Genomic DNA, 19,689 nt, shown 5'->3' with positions numbered 1-19,689 from the left:
TAAGATTCGACTAGTCAGTACTTCAGGTGTTGTTGTACTTCATTTCAAGGTTGACTAACTCATAGCATTAATCCCATGTCGATATTGTAGACAACTCCCACTCTTGCTGAACCTATCATCTCATCTCAATCAAAGTTGAGCCCAAGATGTCCTCGAACGGTACCAAGCTGTCCTTTTCTTTTGCTCCTCCTACTTCCTCGTCTTCCAAATCCGCTTCCACCAGCAACACCAGCACCAACAATGCCTCATCTTCAACACCCAAATCCAACTTCGAACTCCTCCTAGCCAAGTCCAAAGCTCCTCAGAAACCGTCACCTTCTACTGGTCCCAACAAGAAACCCGCCTTCTCATTCGACGAAGATGACGATGAAGTAGGTAATGCCCTCGCTGGTCCATCCAAGCCCAAACCCAAAGCAAAAGCACCCGTTGGGCAAACCAACCTTTTATCAAGGAACGAACGCAAGGCCCTCAAAATGGCTGAATCGATAGACCAATCGATATTCAACTACGACGAGCACTATGAAAGTATGAAATCTGCTGAACGCCTTCAAGAGGAAAACAAGAAGAAGGAATCGGAAGAACGTAAACCGAAATATATCGAGAGCTTTTTGGCATCTGCTCAGACACGTAAACTTGATAAGCTCAGAGCGGAGGAGAAGGCTTTGCAAAGAGAGAGGGAGAATGAAGGGGACGAGTTTGAGGGGAAGGAGAAGTTCGTTACGGATAATTATAAGAGGCAGATGGAGGAGGTCAGGAAGGCTGAGGAGGAGGAGAGGAAACGGGAAGGTGAGTTGATGCTCTTTCGTATCTTGGAGATACCTTGAGATATGTCGCCCTCCTCTGTCTTGTCGTTAATTCAGACCCAGCATATTGGCTTTTATTTGCGAGATCTTTTACTCCTGGAAACACTTCTACGATCATGATCGCTATGCTCTCTTTCTTTTGGCCACCTGGCTTCACCATTCATTTTGTCCTCTCTAGCTTATGTCTGGACGACCGTTTCTTCGAGATGCTTAATCACACCTTATATTGAACAAAAGCTGACCCATATCTCATTCTACTTATAGAGGAACTACGTAAAACCCGCTCCGGTCCAGGTCTAACAGCCTTCTACAAATCAATGTTGGAATCCTCCGAAGCTGAGAATGCAGCTGCCGTGGCAGCTACCTCTGGACCATCCAGCGTCGCAGGACAGGGACCTTCCCTGGCGATAAGGCCTCCTAGTGGACCATCAAACAAACCAGAATATGACGATGAAGAGGAGTACGATCCCCTATTAGCTAGGGAAGCTAAGGCTCAAGCTCAAGCCCAACCCAGCGGTTCCTCCAATACTGGTGGAGGGGGTAATGACAAGAACCCAGATGTGGAGATAAACGATGAAGGCGAGATAGTAGATAAGCGATCTCTCCTGAAAGCCGGTCTGAATATAACCAAAAAACCCAAACCACCTGCATTACCCAACTCCCTACTATCCGGACAAAGGAGTGGAGAAGTCAATGAGGGACCGTACAAATCCCGTGCGGTCGGTACAGCTGCGAGCTATTCTGAGAGGATGGAAAGGGAACGTAGGAGACTGGCTCATCAGATGAGGGAGCAAGCTGAGCGAAAACGCAAGGAGGAAGAGGAGAAGGTGAGAGTTGAAGAGGAAGAAGCTAGGAGGAGGAGGGAGGGGGATAATGGGGATGCTGAGAGGAAGAGGCAGGAGGCAAGGGAGAGGTTCTTGGCTAGGAAGAGACAACGGGAGGAGGATGAGAGGGAGAAGAGGGAGAAGAAAGCTAGGGAGGAGTAGGGGTTGTGTTTCAAGATGAGATTGTATTGCATGTATATCTCTCATCTCGCATACTGATCTCGTGGTTTATGGACGTCAACGACCCAACCACTCGATGAGCAGATGATGGATCAAAGAAGGGTTTGGGTATGGTCGCTTCACAAACTATGCTCGTTCCTCCACAGTCAGGCATGTCCGATGAATCTGTCGATGCACCCGCACTCCCGATCTACTTGGAATAGGTATCGTTATCATCAGCGTCTTTCCCCTTGCTTCGGTTATATGTTTGAGCTGTATGCCGCTGAATCGGGATTGCCTCTAGGTAGACGGTGTCAAATGCCACGTCACTTGATTCGTATTAATCGCGCCATCTCACTGATAAAGTCCTAGCATATATACATTTCCCTTGAATTCGATTTTCCCTGAACATATCTTTTTTCGATTCGCTCTACTGTATGCACGGGGGTCGTATTTTTTTTTCCAACCGTGTTTTCCGATTCTCGTACCATCTACCACCATCCCAAACCTGCCCTACTCCCCATCTCTTTCTTCCTCTACAACATCTTTCTTGTTATTTCTTCTTCATCCTCTTTTCTTTTTTCTCCTTCTCCATAAAACAAAATTATCTTTATCAAAATGGTCAAGTCCGCTGTCTTAGGTTACCCCCGTGTCGGTGTTAACAGATCCGCCAAGAAGGTCAGTCTCACACATTCCCCATTTCAAGAACGTTCGATCGTCTTCCTTCATCATTTTCACACAGCGTATCCCTTCAATCGCCTGATCAGCTGCACATCTCGATGCTGGATCAATCATGCTGACTCTTTCACTCTCAGGCCATCGAGTCTTACTGGGCCGGTAACACATCTGCTGAGCAACTCCAAGAGACTGCCAAAAACATCCGAAAGGAACGATGGGAGTCCATCAAGAACGCTGGTGTAGATGTCGTCCCTTCGTGAGTTGTCCCGTTCAGGATCGAGTACACGGAAGATCACCAACTGACATTCAATACTCTGCAGCGGTGACTTCACCCTCTACGACCACCTCCTCGACCACTCCTTCAACTTCGGTGTCATCCCTCAACGATACGTTGAGCAAAAGTTGTCCCCTCTCGACACCTACTTCGGTAAGTCAGCTGCTTGAATGTCGAATTTCACATCAGCTAACCCTCCTTCCAGCCATGGGTCGAGGAAGACAAGACCGAGCCAAGGGTATCGATGTAGTTGCCTCCGAAATGGGTAAATTGTGAGTCTGCCCTCGTCTCTCTCGCTTGGACACCACGCACGTGGCTGATTCTTTTCTGCCTCATCTCAGCTTCGACTCCAACTACCACATCGTCAAGGTCGACCACTCCCCATCCACCGAGTTCTCCCTTAAGAACAACCAACAATTGAACGAATACAAGGAAGCCAAGGAACTCGGTATCACCACTCGACCAGTTCTCTTCGGTCCTATCACCTACCTCTCCCTCGTCCGAGCTGGCCGAGACGCTCCCGCTGATTTCGAGCCCATCTCCCTCCTCGACAAATTGATCCCTGTCTACAAGCAACTCTTGACTGAGCTCAAGGAAGCTGGTGTCGAGGAAGTCCAAATTGATGAGCCTATCCTCGTCTTGGACAAGGCCGAGCAACAAGGTGACCTCTTCAAGAAGACCTACGAGGCTCTTGCTCCTGTCGCCCCTAAGATCACCATCACCACCGCTTACGGTCGAGTTGGTAAATCCATTGAATTCCTTAAAGATCTCCCCATCTACGCTCTCCACCTCGATCTCGACCGAGAGCCCAAGCAACTTGATGAAGTCCTCGCTGCCCTCAAACCCACCAAGATCGCTATCGAACTCGGTGTCGTTTCCGGTAGAAACATCTGGAAGAACGACCTTAAGGCTTCCAAGGCCCTCGCCGACAAGGCTATCGCTGAACTCGGTGCCGACAAAGTAACCGTCTCCACCTCTTCTTCCCTCCTCCACACCCCTATCTCCATCAAGGTCGAGACCAAGTTGACCCCTCAACAAGTCTCTTGGTTGTCCTTCGCTACCGAGAAGTGTGAGGAAGTTGCCACTCTCGCCGGTGCCCTCAACGGTAAAGAATCCGAGGCTTTCGAGCAAAACTCCAAGGACATCGCTGCCCGAAGAGAGTTCGAACGAACTTCCGACTCAGCTGTCCGAGACCGAGTTACCGCCATCACCGAGGAGCAACTCAAGAGAAAATCACCTTTCCCCGCTCGACGAGAAGCCCAAAAGAAGCACCTCAACCTCCCCAAGTTCCCCACCACCACCATCGGATCTTTCCCTCAAACCAAGGAAATCCGAGTGGCCCGATCCAAGTTCACCAAGGGTGAGCTCTCCAAGGAGGACTACGAGAAGGCTATGGAGAAGGAAGTTGGTTCCGTTGTTGAATTCCAAGAGAAGGTTGGACTTGACTTGCTCGTCCACGGTGAACCTGAACGAAACGATATGGTTCAATACTTCGGTGAACAATTGAACGGTTTCATCTTCACTCAACTTGGTTGGGTTCAATCTTACGGTTCTCGATACGTCCGACCCCCCATCGTTGTCTCCGATGTCTCCAGACCTTCCCCCATGACCGTCCGATGGTCATCATACGCTCAATCTTTGACCAAGCTCCCCATGAAGGGTATGTTGACTGGTCCCGTCACCATCCTCAACTGGTCTTTCCCCCGAGCCGATGTCACCAAGGAGATCCAATCAAAGCAACTTGCTCTTGCTCTCCGAGACGAAGTCGTCGACCTCGCCAACGCCGGTATCAAGGCCATCCAAGTCGATGAGCCCGCTATCCGAGAAGGTCTCCCTCTCCGAAAGGCCGACTGGGACAACTACCTCACCTGGGCTGTTGACTCTTTCAGACTCTCCACCTCTGGTGTAGAGGACGACATCCAAGTCCACTCCCACTTCTGTTACTCCGACTTCGGAGATATCTTCCCCTCCATTCAACGATTAGATGCCGATGTCATCTCCATCGAAGCCTCCAAGGCCGACTTGAAGTTGCTCGACGTCTTCAAATCATACGGATACTCCAACGAGATTGGTCCCGGTGTCTACGATATCCACTCCCCCCGAGTCCCCTCTGAACAAGAGATCAAGGACCGAATCGCCTCCATGGTTAAGGTGCTCCCCGCCGACCTCATGGTTGTTAACCCCGATTGTGGTCTCAAGACCCGAGGATGGAAGGAAACCGAGGAATCTCTTGCCAACTTGGTCGCCGCTGCCAAATGGGCCAGAGAGACTTACGCCTAAGCGTTTTCTTTGGTTTCTGATTAATTGCATATGAGCTTCAACACTCTCATTTCTCATTCATAGTCATTGTCATTTTAGATCTCCATCATTGTTTTATACCCCATTTCTTCTATATTTGTAAAATTCAAACTAGGTGCTATATCGCTTTGGGCGTCCGGGGTTGGTGGTGGAAAGGAAAGGTGTTGCTATAGTAGTAGTATAGTAGTATAGTAGAGCAGAAAAGAAGTAAATAGTAAAAATGCAGTCTGTTCAACCGGCACAGTCAAATTGGTAGCACTGCTGGCAAGGTATCGCAGTGCTATGATATACTGGATATGGGGGTTGCGAGTAAGCCATTTAGATTGATAGACCATAAGGGTTAGATTATGGAGTAGACGTTGATTTGTTAATTTGTCGGATGAAAGGAAGGAAGAAACGTGAGGACCCTTTCAAAGCAACGATTCATGGGTTAAAGCATGATTCATGTCCGTCACATCCCTTTGATCCTTCCATGTCAATCACCCTTTTGAGGGCTTACGAGGCTATACTGTACGATGAAAGGAAGAGAGAGGGGTAATTGGTCTGATGCTGTTTCGGGACATGCGCAAGATTCAATCTGAAGGTGACTTAACAATGTCTCAATCTCAATCTGGAAAATTACAATGCCTCTTTGCACTACGCTTGGAATGAGTTAACTGTATAGAGAGTGTCATAACCTATTCACCAGATAATCGTTGATAGTATGTTTGCTGTAGTATTATTGCTCGTATCGCAGGTTATCGCTGCGTCTGCGTCTTCTACGTCCGATACCACCCCGTCCAGCTCGGGGACTCTACCCTCATCCGTTACTCCTTCTACCGCCAACTCTGGCTCTCACACTGGTGTTACTGCAAGCACCAGTACAAGCACCAGTACAAGCACAAGTACCAGTACAAGCTCATCCGATCCTAGTGTCAAGGACAATACGAGACAAGTCAAATTCCAACTCAACTACAACACCTCCCGCTGCCTCTCAGCAATCCTCGATTCAGAGGGATACGCCCAGCCTGAATTAACACTCATACAAAACAGCACGTACAGTACCAATTGGACTGTACCCCTTGATTTCGATGCAAAGCCTGGAGAGATAGTTTGTAGAGAGTGTGTGGATGAACCGGTATTGGAGGGTGGGAGGTGGGGGAATCAAACTAATGCGACGGTGCTTGCTGAGAGGGATGGAGGTAGTTTGGGACAGAGGTGGGTTCTTGCTTCTTCCTCTCAAGTCAATCATGGAGAGTTGGACCGGTAAGGGTGGCTCGATCTTATTGTAAGCGAGGGTCGTTTGAGTACTGGGACTGTCCTTGAGAGATATCAAATGGGTGATAGGCATACTCTCCCCAGCCCCAAGGAAGCGAGATGGCTGATAGACCTGATCGCATCATTACAGGTGGATGATAGGTCCCGATCAACGGATATCCGTCAGAACCCCATCTGAGCCTGATACTGCCAGATATTGCTTGGGTGAGACGGTAGATGAGCAGGGTGATTTCTATGTGAGGACGGAGTATTGTGGAGATGGACCTGATTCGGAGGGGTCGAAGATCAATCAGAGTGAGTGTTTCGTCTGGTCGGTTTTCGATATAGGGTTGGGGTGAAGTGTCAATGATTTATCGCTGATGTTGCTTTGTCTTGGTTGGGTCAGTATGGAACTTGATAGATTTGTGATTTTTCCAGGAGAAATGTTATCTGCTTATAATTTCTCTGAGTTGCATGTATACGCCGATGTTCAGCTTGTCAACATGTATCAAACATTTACCTTTCTATTATTTGTAAATTATTCATGAGAACAGTATGTTGACATACTTGTATTTTTGCCACTCATGTTGACCCACGACGTGACGCGTATGACCTTTGGACCTTTCAACCAACATTACGAGTACACCACTCGTACAACCCGATATCATCACCTCAACTCTGCATACCTCATATCTTGCATACACTTCTTACATACACCTCTTGCATCTACATGTCATTCATCATACCACTTATAGATGAGCTGGACGTATCGAAAGAGTTGATCGATGCTGCTAATCGAGGTGAGTTGGTGTTGTTGTTGTAAAATGAAGTTTGATGGTGAGCTGACGTCAACCGACCACCGTGCTCATCCTCCATCTCATACATATGTATACTTTCTTTCCCCCTCAACCTCAACCTCACTGTTATCTTCTCTTTCCTTCCGTTCTTCTCCATACTATTACCCATTGGAACATATTTGACAATAACCCGTCACTCGTATTCTGTCCTACATCAAAATGATCGAACCCTACCTACACTACTCCGACACCCTCACAACCGAACCAACAACCATAGCCTCCCTCTCAACTTCCTCCATCCTTCTTACCCCTTTACCTCGCCTATCGGACCTACTTAAAGTGAAGATCCCCATCGCTCAGTCATACGTCCGCCAAGTCAGTCATGCAATCGCACCCTCCACCAAACGCTTAGACGAGATATACGATCAGGAGCAGAGCACTGGAGTTGGTCCTTCCAGATTGCATTCAGACGATGATGATGAGACACTAGACAGAAAAGGAAAGGGGAAGGCTAAGTGGGTGTCTACGGGGGATGCTGGATTGGATGAGGCTTTGGGAGGGGGTATAAGGAGGGGATGTTTGTATGAGATTACTGGGGAGAGGTGAGTCAGACCAATCTTCAATCTTTTGATCCAGTAAGCGATACACTCCTTATCGCTGTTCATTCTACTTCCTCCTGTTCTCCTTTCACTTGATGAAGCGCGTATGTACTGATCTCTCGTCTGTTCCCCAGCGCCGCTGGTAAATCCCACTTGTCACTGCATCTCGCCCTAACCTTCCAGCTCCCTTCTCTCACCTCGTCACCAGGCGGATCACTCATCCTCACTTCCGAGCGAGAACTCTCGACCGACCGACTAGTCCAACTAGGCCAACACCTCCTATCATTACATGAGCCAACCTTGCTCGGCGGAGAAAGAAGAGTCAAGAACCTGCTGGATAACATCCTGACAAACAGAGTAGGAGACGTAGATGCTTTGGAACATGCTCTGAACTATGCTATCCCTGCCATCCTCGAGTCCCGGTTGGATCCTAATACCTCTACAAATCACCAACTACCTATCCGACTCATCATTCTCGATTCAATCACGGCGTTGTTCCGAGGAGGAACAAACGACCACGAGCGACCTACTGCACCAAACGCCCTCTCCCTGGCCGAGAGATCGAAACACCTATGTATAGTCGCTGATGCGCTCAAAGCCATAGCAGTGAAGTACGATCTTTCGATCCTGATTATCAATCAGGTCTCGGATGTTTTTCAGAGGTCTACACCTGTATCTTACTCTCAGCCTACCTCGAGCTTTATGCAGACTCAACCGTTTACGGGGCAGAATAACGCTAATCCTGAAGACATCGCTATGATCTATAAGACCCAGAGTAGGTGGTTCTCTGGTGAGAGTGAGCAACTGAAGAAGGAAGCTTCCCTGGGGATTGTGTGGGCGAACGCCGTGAATGTGAGGATCATGTTGAGTCGGACGGGGAGAAGGAGACTTCTGGATCAGTATAACCTTACTTCGCATAAACGGAACAGACCGGAAGATCGGGCATACCTTCAGAACGAAGAAGAAGGAGATATCAGACCTACGTTGATAAGGAAACTACATGTGGTCTTTTCACCGTTCTCACCGGCTAGTACAATCGATTATGTGATTACACCCAGTGGGGTTCACACGCTGTTGGACAGTTATAAGAAGATTGACGTTACCTCTGAAGTTATAAGGAAACAAATCAAAGAAGAGAAAGATAGGATCAACAGTGAGAATGAGAATGCTGGGTTCAGTAGCCAGGTGAACGAAGAGGATGAAGGCGGAGAGGAAGAATTGAGAGATAATTGGGATGAGGTGTTTGATGAGTTTGGGGAATTGCCTGAAGAGTTCTGGAAGGGGGAGTATGAGCTGGGTGTGGTGGATGTTAATGGGAAGGGAGATGGGATATCGGATCAGGTTAGTTATGCTGGATATTCGGATGAGATGGTTAAGCGGGATGGACAGGGAAGTGAGGTTGCGTATAATTCGGTTGAAGGGAGTGTAGTGGGTTCTGGGCTTGGGGAGGGAAGTGTCGTTGGGTCTGGGATAGGTGGAAGTGTGGCGAATAGTACGTAGCGGGAGATGTTTGGAGGATGTTTGAAGATGAGGGGCGGAGATCAAAGAAAGAAGTATGTACGTGCTTATATTATATGTGTGCTTATAGTTTCTCTCATTGCAATTCGGTATACATGTATGCTACCATATTATCAATCACTAGATACATGCCATCTGATACGCCTGATTATAAGGTTTCTCTGAGTTATCTCAGCTACGTACAAGACTACTTATACTCCATAAATCAATAACCCCTTTTGACGACAACATCGCAATCGTAGAACTATGTTAAAATGTCAAGATATCCTCAATGCCAGCTCTTGATCCCAATCTCTCCAGTCTCTCGTGTGTTTGGGTAATGCACTGAGGTATACTGCCTGATCGTTAACGTCTCCCCCCCTACCCCCAGCTGATAAACAGAACTAAGCTCGGACTCACCTCAAAGAAATCATCGCAGATCTCCTCGGTCATATCTCCAACTTGACTCTATCAGTTATCAACCTCAACCTCATCAGCAACCAATCTAATTCAACACATTTCGTTCTCCTGTTCTACCTTATCACTCACTTTGCCCCATTTGAACGGATCCTGAATCACCAACTTCCTCCCCTCCCACCCATACGCCTGCACCCCCTCATCGCCCTTACCCATCAACCTCTCAATCTCGAGGGATTTCGCGATTCGGAACTGCTGCATTATTACACTGATCTGCGAGGGGTCGTACCCCGTCATGGTCAGGTAGGTTATCTGGGTGTGTTCGATATCTTGGTAAGTGGGGTCTTTGTATGGCGCAGAGCGGGGGATGATCCCGCCGTTTAGGGGGGATATGATCTGAGTGAGGGGGCTGAAGTGGTCTTGATCAGTCATAGACTTGGATGTTGGTTGATCTACTTGGGTTTCACCCGTAACATCACTGGCTTTGTCGATAGCGATACAAGACGAACGAGCGGCGGTATCTTGGGTTGAAGGTTGACTGAAATGAGTGAAGAACCCTCTAACAGCATCCGCAGCAATCATCTCGGGCCACCTTGGCGTCCAACCAACCTTCGCATGCTTCGAGAAAGCTGTGTGAGCGGCCCTACCCTGCGTTCTCCCCCATTCACCCCACGTCAACTCCCCATCCCGTGACCAATCTTCCATCCTCTCGTATTTCTTCGCGACAACGTCTTCCTGAAGGTTTGGCAGCTGACTAATATGCTGGAGATAGGCAACACACATTATGGAGAGGGAGTAAGAGGATAACTTGTATTTGTTTTGCCGATTGCTGAGCTTCGGGTCTTTGCCTGAGATGAGCTTGTACCACCTTTTGATGGTGTATATTAGGGGTCGGAGGATGTAGGGTGAGAGGGTGGTGTAGGATAGGATGTAGGAGCAGTTGTACCTTTCCTTTGTCGTTAGCTCTCCTCGCTATACATAGTCATGCGTGTATGAACATATATACCAGGCTGTCCAATCAAAAAGGGATGAGGTTAAGGTAGGGTCCGTCACTTACAGCCCAGATAAATCATTGCACTGCAGATCGCAGCCCAGCTTCCTCACTGGATCTACAAACTTCAGAAGAGGTAATGGCAAGGGGTGTCGCTTGGTATGTGTCATGCCTACGCTTTCTATACAATCAGAAAGGGCTTTTAGAGAATAACATTCAGGTAGGGACTGCTCCTGGCTTGTAGAGGACCTGTAGCGGGATCGACGTGCTTGCGTGTTTGAGCCGAACGTGGTGCTGGAGGATGGTAAGAGCCATTGGGAGGGATCGTCTGAATGAATCACCTAAGGGTTATTACCCAGCTTCGTCGTTCATAGATTATATTTCAAGGATAATAGAGTAGAAGAACTCACATCCTCGTGGTAATGCTCGATCCTACGATACATCAAATGATCAATGACCTACCCTAGTTGAGGCAGAAATGAAATGAAATGATGACATACCACAATAACCAAAGCCACATCCGTCAAGCTATCCACCTCCCCTCCCCAACTGGAACTTCCAACAATCTCCACCTCGAACCGTCTCTTACCGTCTTCCATCAAAGTAGGAAAGAAGGTCTCGTTGATAGTGTCCGTCAAGAGGACGCGTAAGTCCTCCATATCCCTCTTACGTTCATCGGAAGGCTCAGACTCTTGCCAAGAGGTCATGATGGATTTCTGCAGATTGTCGTTCTCTGCCGGATGTAGGAGAGGGTGGGGGATGTTTAGTCGAGGTTGGGGATTGGAGTAGTAGGTCTTGTATGGAGATACCTCTCCTGGGAAAGGAGGAGGAGGGAAGGATCTCTCGTTAAGGGAAGAAAGGTTGGTAGTGGGTTGGGACGGCATTGTGCAAGAAGAAATGTTGGTGGTATCGCGATAATTGGTAAGTATGGCTCAAGAAGTCAAGGGCCCAATAATAAATGCTGGTCAATGAATAGTAATGACTGAAAGACGATCAATCAAGAAGTTCCAACATCGAACAGAAGCGACAGAATGAATCGAGGGAGGAACGATTCTAGTCGCCACTTTCGTTGGAAATGTAACAGACACAGTTGGATCGATTCAGTGAAGCTTGGATCGCTGTGAGTCTAGTGTTGATGATCTTGTAAGGTCCTCGTATCGCAATTTGATGGTCTTGCTTCGGTCATGTACTCTGATGCACAACAGTCCTTGCTTCTTCTGGCTTGCATACAACTCATCAACACAATCAATCTGCACTCACAGCCACAATCATGCATTCCTTTCCGGGTCTAAGGTTTCGTGCCTGAGGTGACTATCCTCCACTTTGGTATCACTCTCTCGGGAACGTAAGACATGGGACTTCATCTCAACTGCGATACTGCACTGTTGGTATCTTTGCTATAGTGTATTTCGCACAACTTACTGTACATTACAAGGAAAGATTATCTGTAGCATTGTGTATATACGGTGTGGACACAGAAATTTCGAATCGGGATGAGCAGCATAGGTCAATTGCCTCCTACACCTGTTTCGGCTACTTCGTCTAATGTAGTGCTAGTCACGGGCGGTAAGTTCATAACTTCTAACCTATTCCTCTCATCTAACCCTCCACCACCCCCTGACGACTTTAGAGTCGTCTATATACTGATTGAAGTTATGATCAACAGGTACTGGACTCGTAGGATCCGCCATGAAGAACTTGATCGACACGGAACCTGTTGGAAGTTCTTTCGGAAAGAAGAAAGATGAAGAATGGGTGTTCCTCTCTTCTTCAGAATGCGATCTGAGGGATATACAGCAGACCCGAGAGATTTTCGGAAAGTATAGGCCGAGGATGGTCATACATTTAGCCGCTAGGGGTGAGTACCCTTTCGCACACTCCGAGCCTTGAAATATCTTCACAGCCCAGATATTCCAGAAGGGCGCAAGACATGGTTTAAGCTGACTTATATCACTCATTCTTGTTCAGTCGGAGGTCTATTCGCAAATATGTCTTCTCAGCATACTTTCCTGCGCGATAACCTACTCATGAACGATAGTGTACTGCAAATATCCCATGAGATGAAGGTGGAGAAGGTGGTTTCGTGTTTATCAACCTGTGTATTTCCGGATAAGGTGAGTTGAGCGTATCTCATCCTTCCCCTCGCTCCGAGATTGAGGCGCTGGGACACCCTCTAAGGGCAAGCATCGTTTCACGTTGCTGAACTCAGTGTATACAGGTAGAGTATCCCCTGACGGAAGAGAAGATACATCTCGGTCCTCCCCATTCATCCAATTTCGGTTATTCTCATGCTAAGAGGTTGATAGATGTACAGAATCAGTCGGTATCACTTTCTGTATTTCTGCTGCTCGCAGACTAGAGATGCTGATTGCTTCTGATTGATTGGTGTAGCGCGTATCATGATCAATTCGGCGACCAGTTCACAAGTGTGATACCGACGAGTGAGTTCTGTTTGTATCCAGCGATCTGTCTGCCAATCCTGAATGCTTGTGTCAGATGTCTTTGGTCCAGGCGATAATTATGTGAGCCTTGAACATCTCAAGCAAACTACATAATCAGGCTGATTGAATATAGAACTTGGAAAGCGCGCATGTGATTCCTGGACTGATACATAAATGTTACCTTGCGAAAAGTAAGTGAAGGAAATGGGATCCTTGTCTGGACACTCAATGTTACCAACTTGATACTAATGTCTGCTCATCATTTTTAGAGAACAACACTCCTTTCACAGTCTTCGGCTCGGGCAGACCACTCCGTCAATTTATATTCTCTAGAGATCTGGCCAAATTGTTCATATGGGTTTTGAGAGAGTACAAGGAGATTGATCCGGTGATACTGAGCGGTATGTCAACTGCCTTCCATCGTGGATCAACTCCTGAATTTAATGGTGTGTATGATCGTAGTCGCCGAAGACGATGAGGTGTCGATAAAAGACGTGGCGGATGCGATTATCGAAGCTATGGAATTTACAGGACCTGTCGAGGTTAGTCTAATTATCTCTTCCCACAGCAAATGATGATTCACTCATGCGATGGGAGCTGATGATATTCCTACTGCTATACAGTATGACACATCTAAAGCAGACGGACAATATAGGAAACCTGCAAGTAATGCTAAATTAACGAGGTTGATGAAGGAAAGTGGTGCGGGGTCATTTGAATTTACCCCTTTCAAGATAGGTAAGAAGACCTTCCGTCTGACTCAGACTCATGTTACAAGATTGCTTATGCATGTTATTTTTATAGCGCTCAAAGAGTCTGTAGATTGGTTCTTGAATCATTATGCTACGGATGCACGGATATAGAATAGACACCATAATGACTACCATAGTATAGGACTATGTATATTTTTGTAATGACTAATACGATTCATCTGTAATCATTTGTCATGGATTAGGGTTGAATTGTAATTGATCGAGTGTCGTGCCTGAGTTCGGATTGATTGTTTGTGACGTGAATATGTAAACGTCAAAACACACCGAGTTATAACAATCATTCAGTCAACCCCACACACATTCCTCTTCTCCTCCCCTCCATCATCATCAGCATCGAGGACCAAGAATTCATATACATATGTGAAGAAGACGATCCAACACGATCCCTGCTTCTGTTGGCCATTCCTCAATGATAGCGCATACATCATGACTGATCCTGTCAAACCTCGGCGCAAGGTATGTTTGTGACCCCCACACAACCGAGTCGATATCTACTAATCTCCACCGACTACAGGTAGCATCTCAGATATCCCTTGCGCCCTCACCATCTCCGGTAACATCCAGCTCGACATCTTCAGGCAGAACACGAGCCCATGTCAACCCTTCATCAGTTGCTTCACCCTCCACCCCTCTCGCTGAAAGACCTTCAATACGCTCAACACCCTCGGCATTATCCCTCCGGTCGACACCCGTCTCAAGAGCTAGATCCCCTGCACCCCAGTCTTCCGCTTCGACGCCCCATGCTCGAGTGACCACCAGAACCCCTAGGACACCCGTCACTTCCACGCTCCCTCCTCGATCGGCCGTAGGTCTCACACCGAAAGAAGGCAGTGGGACGCCCGCAGCGAAATTTAGAGCGACTAAGTCGGTGGTAGATGGACATAGCTCACCTCGCACACCTGATCTCAGACGCAACAACACAGAGGAGAGTGCGAGTAGGACGAGAACGCTATCGTTAAGAAGTACTGCAGGTGGACATTCCGCCCCTATGGCTAGAGTTAGAACGTCCGGCACTGGAACCACAATCACGCCTTCGACACCTATTCATCCGATACTCAAATCACATCAACCTATAACTCCCGCGCATCCTCATCATCCACAGAATGTCACATCTACGCATCACAATGCTACACCGATACACCATCCACATCCCGCTTCTACAGCCCCTTCACCCAGTATCCAGACTCCCCCACCGGCCCCTTCACAACCATCTCCCATACCCAATATCGTGTCCACACCTACTGATGGAGGATATTGTATAACAGGGCTAGGTGTAGACGATGGAGGACTTAGAATCTTACAATCCTCGTGGAGAGACATCAACGGCAGTCCCGAGAAAATGTCGGATTCAGGAAGTCATGTCGAAGTCTCTTCCAATCGCTCATCGCCCTCACGCAGATCACCCAAAGTTCTACCTCAAACCCTCACTTCTACTCAACATGCCCTGGCGTACATATTCCAGCATCCGACTGCATCCGCACCGACCTCACCTGTCCCTTCGTCTTCGCCTCCTCATACATCACACAGGAACAACATACACTCTAAAACGAAACTACCATACCATCCTCACGGCTCCCATCCCCCCTCTCTCCCTCGCCCACCGATAAGTCCCGAACTACGTACAGTTGCTTTACCTGCTTTGACTCCTGCATTGTCATCTGAAGAATGGTCCAGAACAAATTCGAGTCAGGGATACGGGAGCGTTGGCGGAACAGGATCAAGGAAGTTTAGTGGAACGAGTAGTGAATTGAGTGGGCCTCTGGCAGAAATGAAGAAAGATGATAGCAGGGATAGGTTGAGTGGGGCTACAGCTGTGGATGATGTCGAGGTGAAATTGGGTGACGTGAAGATAGGCGATCAGGATATGGATGTGGTATTGGGTGCGGACGCAGAAGAGGCCAAGGTGAATCGTAAGGTGAGTTGCATGTCTCATTGGATTGGACATCCGATTTTTGGATGGCCCTCTCGACGTATTGTGAATTCCGGATGAATGTTCGGCGCTGACCATGTATTATCAGATTGCCGATCTGGAGATATCCAATGCAAGTCTACTAGCAATCAACAAAACCCTTGAAGGTAAGTTGGCTAGCCAATAAGTATTCGCGAGGTGTTAGCTGACTCTCAGGCTGAACAGCTACCAAATCCAAGCAACGTACCGAGATACTCAAATTGCGTCGAATGCTCCGAGAATCCATAAACGGAAATGCCATACCTACATTCTCATCTCTCCACCCTTCAACACCTCTAAGCCTACTAACACCGACTATCGACACCTTCGACGAAGACCTGGATCCAGAAGGCGCATATTTCGACGAAGAGATGGCTGATCCGCAATTGGAAGCTAGATGGGAGAAGATAGCGGATCTAGTAGGCAATATGAAGAGAAGAGCGGAAACTGCTGTGGAAGTGGGGAAGGAGGAGATCAAAATTGGTCAGGGGAGGGTATTGGGCTGGATGGAAGTTGAGAAGAACAGGTTGGTGGCCGAACAGCAGGAACATGAGATGGAAGGGGATATGAGTGTCGATTCGATCACTCCCCATAATGAGGGAGAAGCAGATTATGCGGGCGAAACTTCCAGAGAAGAGGTGGATGGTGTGATATAATACATTGGGGTATACGATGCTTTCGAAGCACATCGGTCTTGCAATATAGCAAACGGAGCCAGCGGTCGGAACTCAAGTGCCAAAAAAATCGATAGAACAGACAGAGAGGACATGCCCAAAGACCTCAACAAACTCAAATTACTGTCAACCATTAGAAATGTTGTTGTCCGTTACAAATCCCTAATATGTGTATAACTGTACTTTTAGATTGTGTATATTTATCATTCGTGCTTGATGTACTTTGCGATCTGCGATACGTTATCATCGGATGATCTGGGCTTCACCGGCCATCTCAACCTTTATCAGAACATTGTCGACACAGCACACTTCTCTCTTGAGTTCACACCTTTCATCATTGTTCACTCTCACTGGATACTCGTATCTACTGTAAACTTCTATCATTCAACACTCTTATCGCTCAAGTTTTTTCAAGGTCTAGATATCCTTTCAGGTTCGCTTCGATATACACTTCAGACTTCGACTGACTACCTGACTTGGGATTTCCTTTGCGGATGTGGCTGTGCATTGCGAACCAAGGCACACAAGTCTTAAGAACCTTTCTTGTCCTCGGACGTGAATGGACGAGTATGGTATCATCTTTTGATAATTTTGATCGAGTCACATTGTGATACGTATGTACAGTAATCTTGATGGAATGATCGCTTGGGAACTATCAAAACCTTTGAGATTCTCGTTATCTTTTTCTATATGAATAAGTTAGCCAATACGTAGAATTGCGATCGCCCATCTATTTGATCCAGATATCACAAATGACCTATACTCCGGCCAAAGCAGTCACGGCCTCTTCACAAGAGTAAGTAAACTTGACTTGTTGCGTCTCTTGTGGACACTAAGGATAAACATGATACAATACGAGGAGATAGATCACTGATGTTTTGAGATATTTCGCCCAGAGAATCTAGTCCGCCCGACGCTACTACTTCTTCATACACGGGTACCGCAATCGCAGATAGCAGTGTCCTCTCCCAAGATCACTCTAGATCTTCATCAGGAGACATCAATAGCAGCGCCCGCGATCTCATTCCCGAGGATGTCATCAAAAGTCACGAGGAAATGATCCAGAATTCTCAGCTGGATCCGAATATCAATTTGAATACCCCAATGGCTAAATTCGTGTATCATCAACTATAATCCCATTCTGTGATGAGGTCGGAGGATCTATACCTAGAGGGGTTCACACAGTAGGTATGATAGATAGATCGATGCAGTAGCATGACTCGTTCATTCCCACTGGGCATGGTCCGGACTAGGTGATGCTTGTGGCGAAGTGATTGTCAAGGTATAATACAGCACGTTGATTGCAAGGGATGTATCGTCCCCTCAAGCTTGTGGGACGCTGACTGACATGCTCGACTCAACACCATTCATGGAGATGCGGTTTCTCTCACAACGACGCGTAAAAGTCCTTTCTTCATGATCGGATCCAGAACTCAAAGGAAGTGTGAAAGAATCTGAGGATATGATTCTTCCGTGAGTTGCTTCGGGGACACATCAGCCTGCATATACCATGGTTCGCATTCGGGGTAAGACGGGTCACTTCCACAACGTCCTTGTACAGTATTATCGAAATCTTATGGTTGATCCTGTATCTCATCGAACTGGATAAATCGCAATCAAAGTGTACTATCTTTACAGTATCTCAACCACCAAAACGATGTCACAACTTCTCGCCTCGCTATGTCGTTCTTCAGCAGAGACCATACTGAGATACAAAGAAACCTATCTCAACGAGAGTCACAGCACATCATCCACCAATACGATCATACATGCAGAATGTGCGAACGGCTACTTGTTGACTGTCTCCAGAATCGAAGGGGACCCACACAATCTCTTTTGATCGTATCGAGGAGTACAGCCAACAATTCAAGCACCACCAGGTGGGTACGTGCGCCTACCTCAACGGATTCGGACAAGCAGAGGAATATCGATCTCAGTCAGGCAAGTGCGGCTGATGCGGTGGAATATGATTTAGTCACTTGGGACGACGTTGAACAACGAGCGAGGGGGTTTTAGAGAGGTACGAGCTGGCTGATGTGAATGATAATAACACAATATACATAGTATCAATTCGTATAGTACATGGAACATGTTCATGGACATTCCTTAAAATGGTCTGCTGGTCATATACAGAAGTCACTCAAAAGAAGGGACAGAAAGACCATTTACTACAGAAAAGCTTAGTCTTGGTACAGTATATAAAAGTTTACCCGACACCGTATTCACTAGTCATCATCGTCACCACTGCCATCATCATCTCCTTCACCCTCGTCATCGTTATCATCGTTGTTGTTACCACTCCCACACTCCCCTTCTTCGGGTGATGCCTTTCTTGGAGGTAGATCTCTCTTGTAAGGATCTTTCCAGCAATTACATCCCTCTTTGCAGAATTTGTGATCCTCGTCTTCCTCCTTAGACATCTCAACATCTTCATTTTCGTTCTCGTCATCATATCCAGCATGCGTTTCTCTCGCTTTCCCTTTCCCCTTATTCGCACTACCTGTGGATGTCGCCGAAGCCTCCCTTTCAGTCTCTCTCCATTCTGCAGGTAACAGTCGATGCTTCCTCTTGTGCTCGATCAGCGTACCTGCGTTTTTGGCTCTCTCTTTGTTCTTCTTTCGAGTATTCATGTTCTTATCGTTCGTCGTTTGCCATCGCTTGCTATAATTCATTGACCAAACCATACATGTAAGCTATGTTCCGAAAATCTCACTCAGAGCCGGGGACTGCACCCACACATATTCTCGATGACCTATTGGGCCCCCATGCGCTCTATAGGCCAGAGCTTCGACAGCAGAATACCAGAATCTATCACGAGGAAATCAGTCAGCCAGCGGTTGATATATGGAGAGTCCGCCGACATGACTCACACTTGCTGAGGGCTACACAGTCGGGATAGCTCCCAGTCAGCTTAAGGATAGATCTTACTGTACAATCGATTTATGCAAAATCACATACCACTTCCTGTTCATCGAGTTGGGCTATCCATGTCGTCAGTATAGATTGAACAGGGGCTGAAAAACAATCATAACTCACGACCAACATATGCTTCAGGCATAGCAGCTCCGCTTCGCTGACTTTGAACTCCCTGATCGCTTCCTATATCATCGGAATGGCTGAACATCAGCCAAGCTGCCCCTTGATTTCAGGTCGAAAGTTTTGAGACATCAACACTCACGGATTTTCCGATGTATCTCAAATGAGCGTCATGGACTGCCTTTTTTCTGTATTCGCTTCCCCAGAACATTCGAAGCTTACATGAAGGTCTTTCGACCTCATA

At 47.3% G+C, this 19,689-nt stretch overlaps 9 protein-coding genes across 9 annotated transcripts; 7 read left to right on the top strand and 2 right to left on the bottom strand.

The window, feature by feature from the left end:
• Positions 1-146: 146 nt before the first annotated feature.
• On the top strand, positions 147-1,789 carry I302_103682 (uncharacterized protein; the record flags this gene model as incomplete). Its single annotated transcript, XM_019189053.1, has 2 exons — positions 147-786; positions 1,068-1,789. 2 exons carry the CDS (start codon positions 147-149, stop codon positions 1,787-1,789), a joined length of 1,362 nt encoding a protein of 453 aa, XP_019048615.1.
• Positions 1,790-2,404: 615 nt separating this feature from the next.
• I302_103681 (5-methyltetrahydropteroyltriglutamate-homocysteine S-methyltransferase) lies at positions 2,405-5,018 on the top strand (the record flags this gene model as incomplete). Its single annotated transcript, XM_019189052.1, has 5 exons — positions 2,405-2,464; positions 2,602-2,720; positions 2,785-2,891; positions 2,944-3,010; positions 3,080-5,018. 5 exons carry the CDS (start codon positions 2,405-2,407, stop codon positions 5,016-5,018), a joined length of 2,292 nt encoding a protein of 763 aa, XP_019048614.1.
• Positions 5,019-5,739: 721 nt separating this feature from the next.
• Positions 5,740-6,701, top strand: I302_103680 (uncharacterized protein; the record flags this gene model as incomplete). Its single annotated transcript, XM_019189051.1, has 3 exons — positions 5,740-6,233; positions 6,424-6,587; positions 6,679-6,701. The coding sequence occupies 3 exons, from the start codon at positions 5,740-5,742 to the stop codon at positions 6,699-6,701; spliced, it is 681 nt and encodes a 226-aa protein (XP_019048613.1).
• Positions 6,702-7,288: 587 nt separating this feature from the next.
• Positions 7,289-9,168, top strand: I302_103679 (uncharacterized protein; the record flags this gene model as incomplete). The annotated part of the gene is made up of 2 exons (XM_019189050.1): positions 7,289-7,671; positions 7,803-9,168. The coding sequence occupies 2 exons, from the start codon at positions 7,289-7,291 to the stop codon at positions 9,166-9,168; spliced, it is 1,749 nt and encodes a 582-aa protein (XP_019048612.1).
• A 267-nt stretch (positions 9,169-9,435) lies between these two features.
• On the bottom strand, positions 9,436-11,457 carry I302_103678 (uncharacterized protein; the record flags this gene model as incomplete). The annotated part of the gene is made up of 6 exons (XM_065869716.1): positions 9,436-9,510; positions 9,586-9,633; positions 9,715-10,528; positions 10,640-10,901; positions 10,984-11,005; positions 11,074-11,457. 6 exons carry the CDS (start codon positions 11,455-11,457, stop codon positions 9,436-9,438), a joined length of 1,605 nt encoding a protein of 534 aa, XP_065725788.1.
• Positions 11,458-12,066: 609 nt separating this feature from the next.
• Positions 12,067-13,877, top strand: I302_103677 (uncharacterized protein; the record flags this gene model as incomplete). Its single annotated transcript, XM_065869715.1, has 11 exons — positions 12,067-12,139; positions 12,240-12,431; positions 12,542-12,687; positions 12,792-12,892; positions 12,965-13,014; positions 13,070-13,095; positions 13,148-13,205; positions 13,284-13,415; positions 13,477-13,556; positions 13,638-13,752; positions 13,819-13,877. The coding sequence occupies 11 exons, from the start codon at positions 12,067-12,069 to the stop codon at positions 13,875-13,877; spliced, it is 1,032 nt and encodes a 343-aa protein (XP_065725787.1).
• A 336-nt stretch (positions 13,878-14,213) lies between these two features.
• On the top strand, positions 14,214-16,391 carry I302_103676 (uncharacterized protein; the record flags this gene model as incomplete). The annotated part of the gene is made up of 4 exons (XM_019189047.1): positions 14,214-14,243; positions 14,302-15,702; positions 15,806-15,863; positions 15,922-16,391. 4 exons carry the CDS (start codon positions 14,214-14,216, stop codon positions 16,389-16,391), a joined length of 1,959 nt encoding a protein of 652 aa, XP_019048609.1.
• Positions 16,392-17,161: 770 nt separating this feature from the next.
• Positions 17,162-17,543, top strand: I302_103675 (uncharacterized protein; the record flags this gene model as incomplete). Its single annotated transcript, XM_019189046.1, has 2 exons — positions 17,162-17,205; positions 17,306-17,543. 2 exons carry the CDS (start codon positions 17,162-17,164, stop codon positions 17,541-17,543), a joined length of 282 nt encoding a protein of 93 aa, XP_019048608.1.
• A 1,091-nt stretch (positions 17,544-18,634) lies between these two features.
• I302_103674 (uncharacterized protein) lies at positions 18,635-19,656 on the bottom strand (the record flags this gene model as incomplete). Its single annotated transcript, XM_019189045.1, has 6 exons — positions 18,635-19,070; positions 19,146-19,217; positions 19,280-19,291; positions 19,368-19,390; positions 19,446-19,508; positions 19,588-19,656. The coding sequence occupies 6 exons, from the start codon at positions 19,654-19,656 to the stop codon at positions 18,635-18,637; spliced, it is 675 nt and encodes a 224-aa protein (XP_019048607.1).
• Between the last annotated feature and the right edge of the window lie 33 nt (positions 19,657-19,689).

This window comes from Kwoniella bestiolae, chromosome 2 (assembly GCF_000512585.2).
Source record: "Kwoniella bestiolae CBS 10118 chromosome 2, complete sequence".
NCBI lineage: Eukaryota > Fungi > Basidiomycota > Tremellomycetes > Tremellales > Cryptococcaceae > Kwoniella > Kwoniella bestiolae.
The sequence above is the reverse complement of the archived record's forward strand: the minus strand, read 5'-3'. Positions and strand labels throughout refer to the sequence as shown.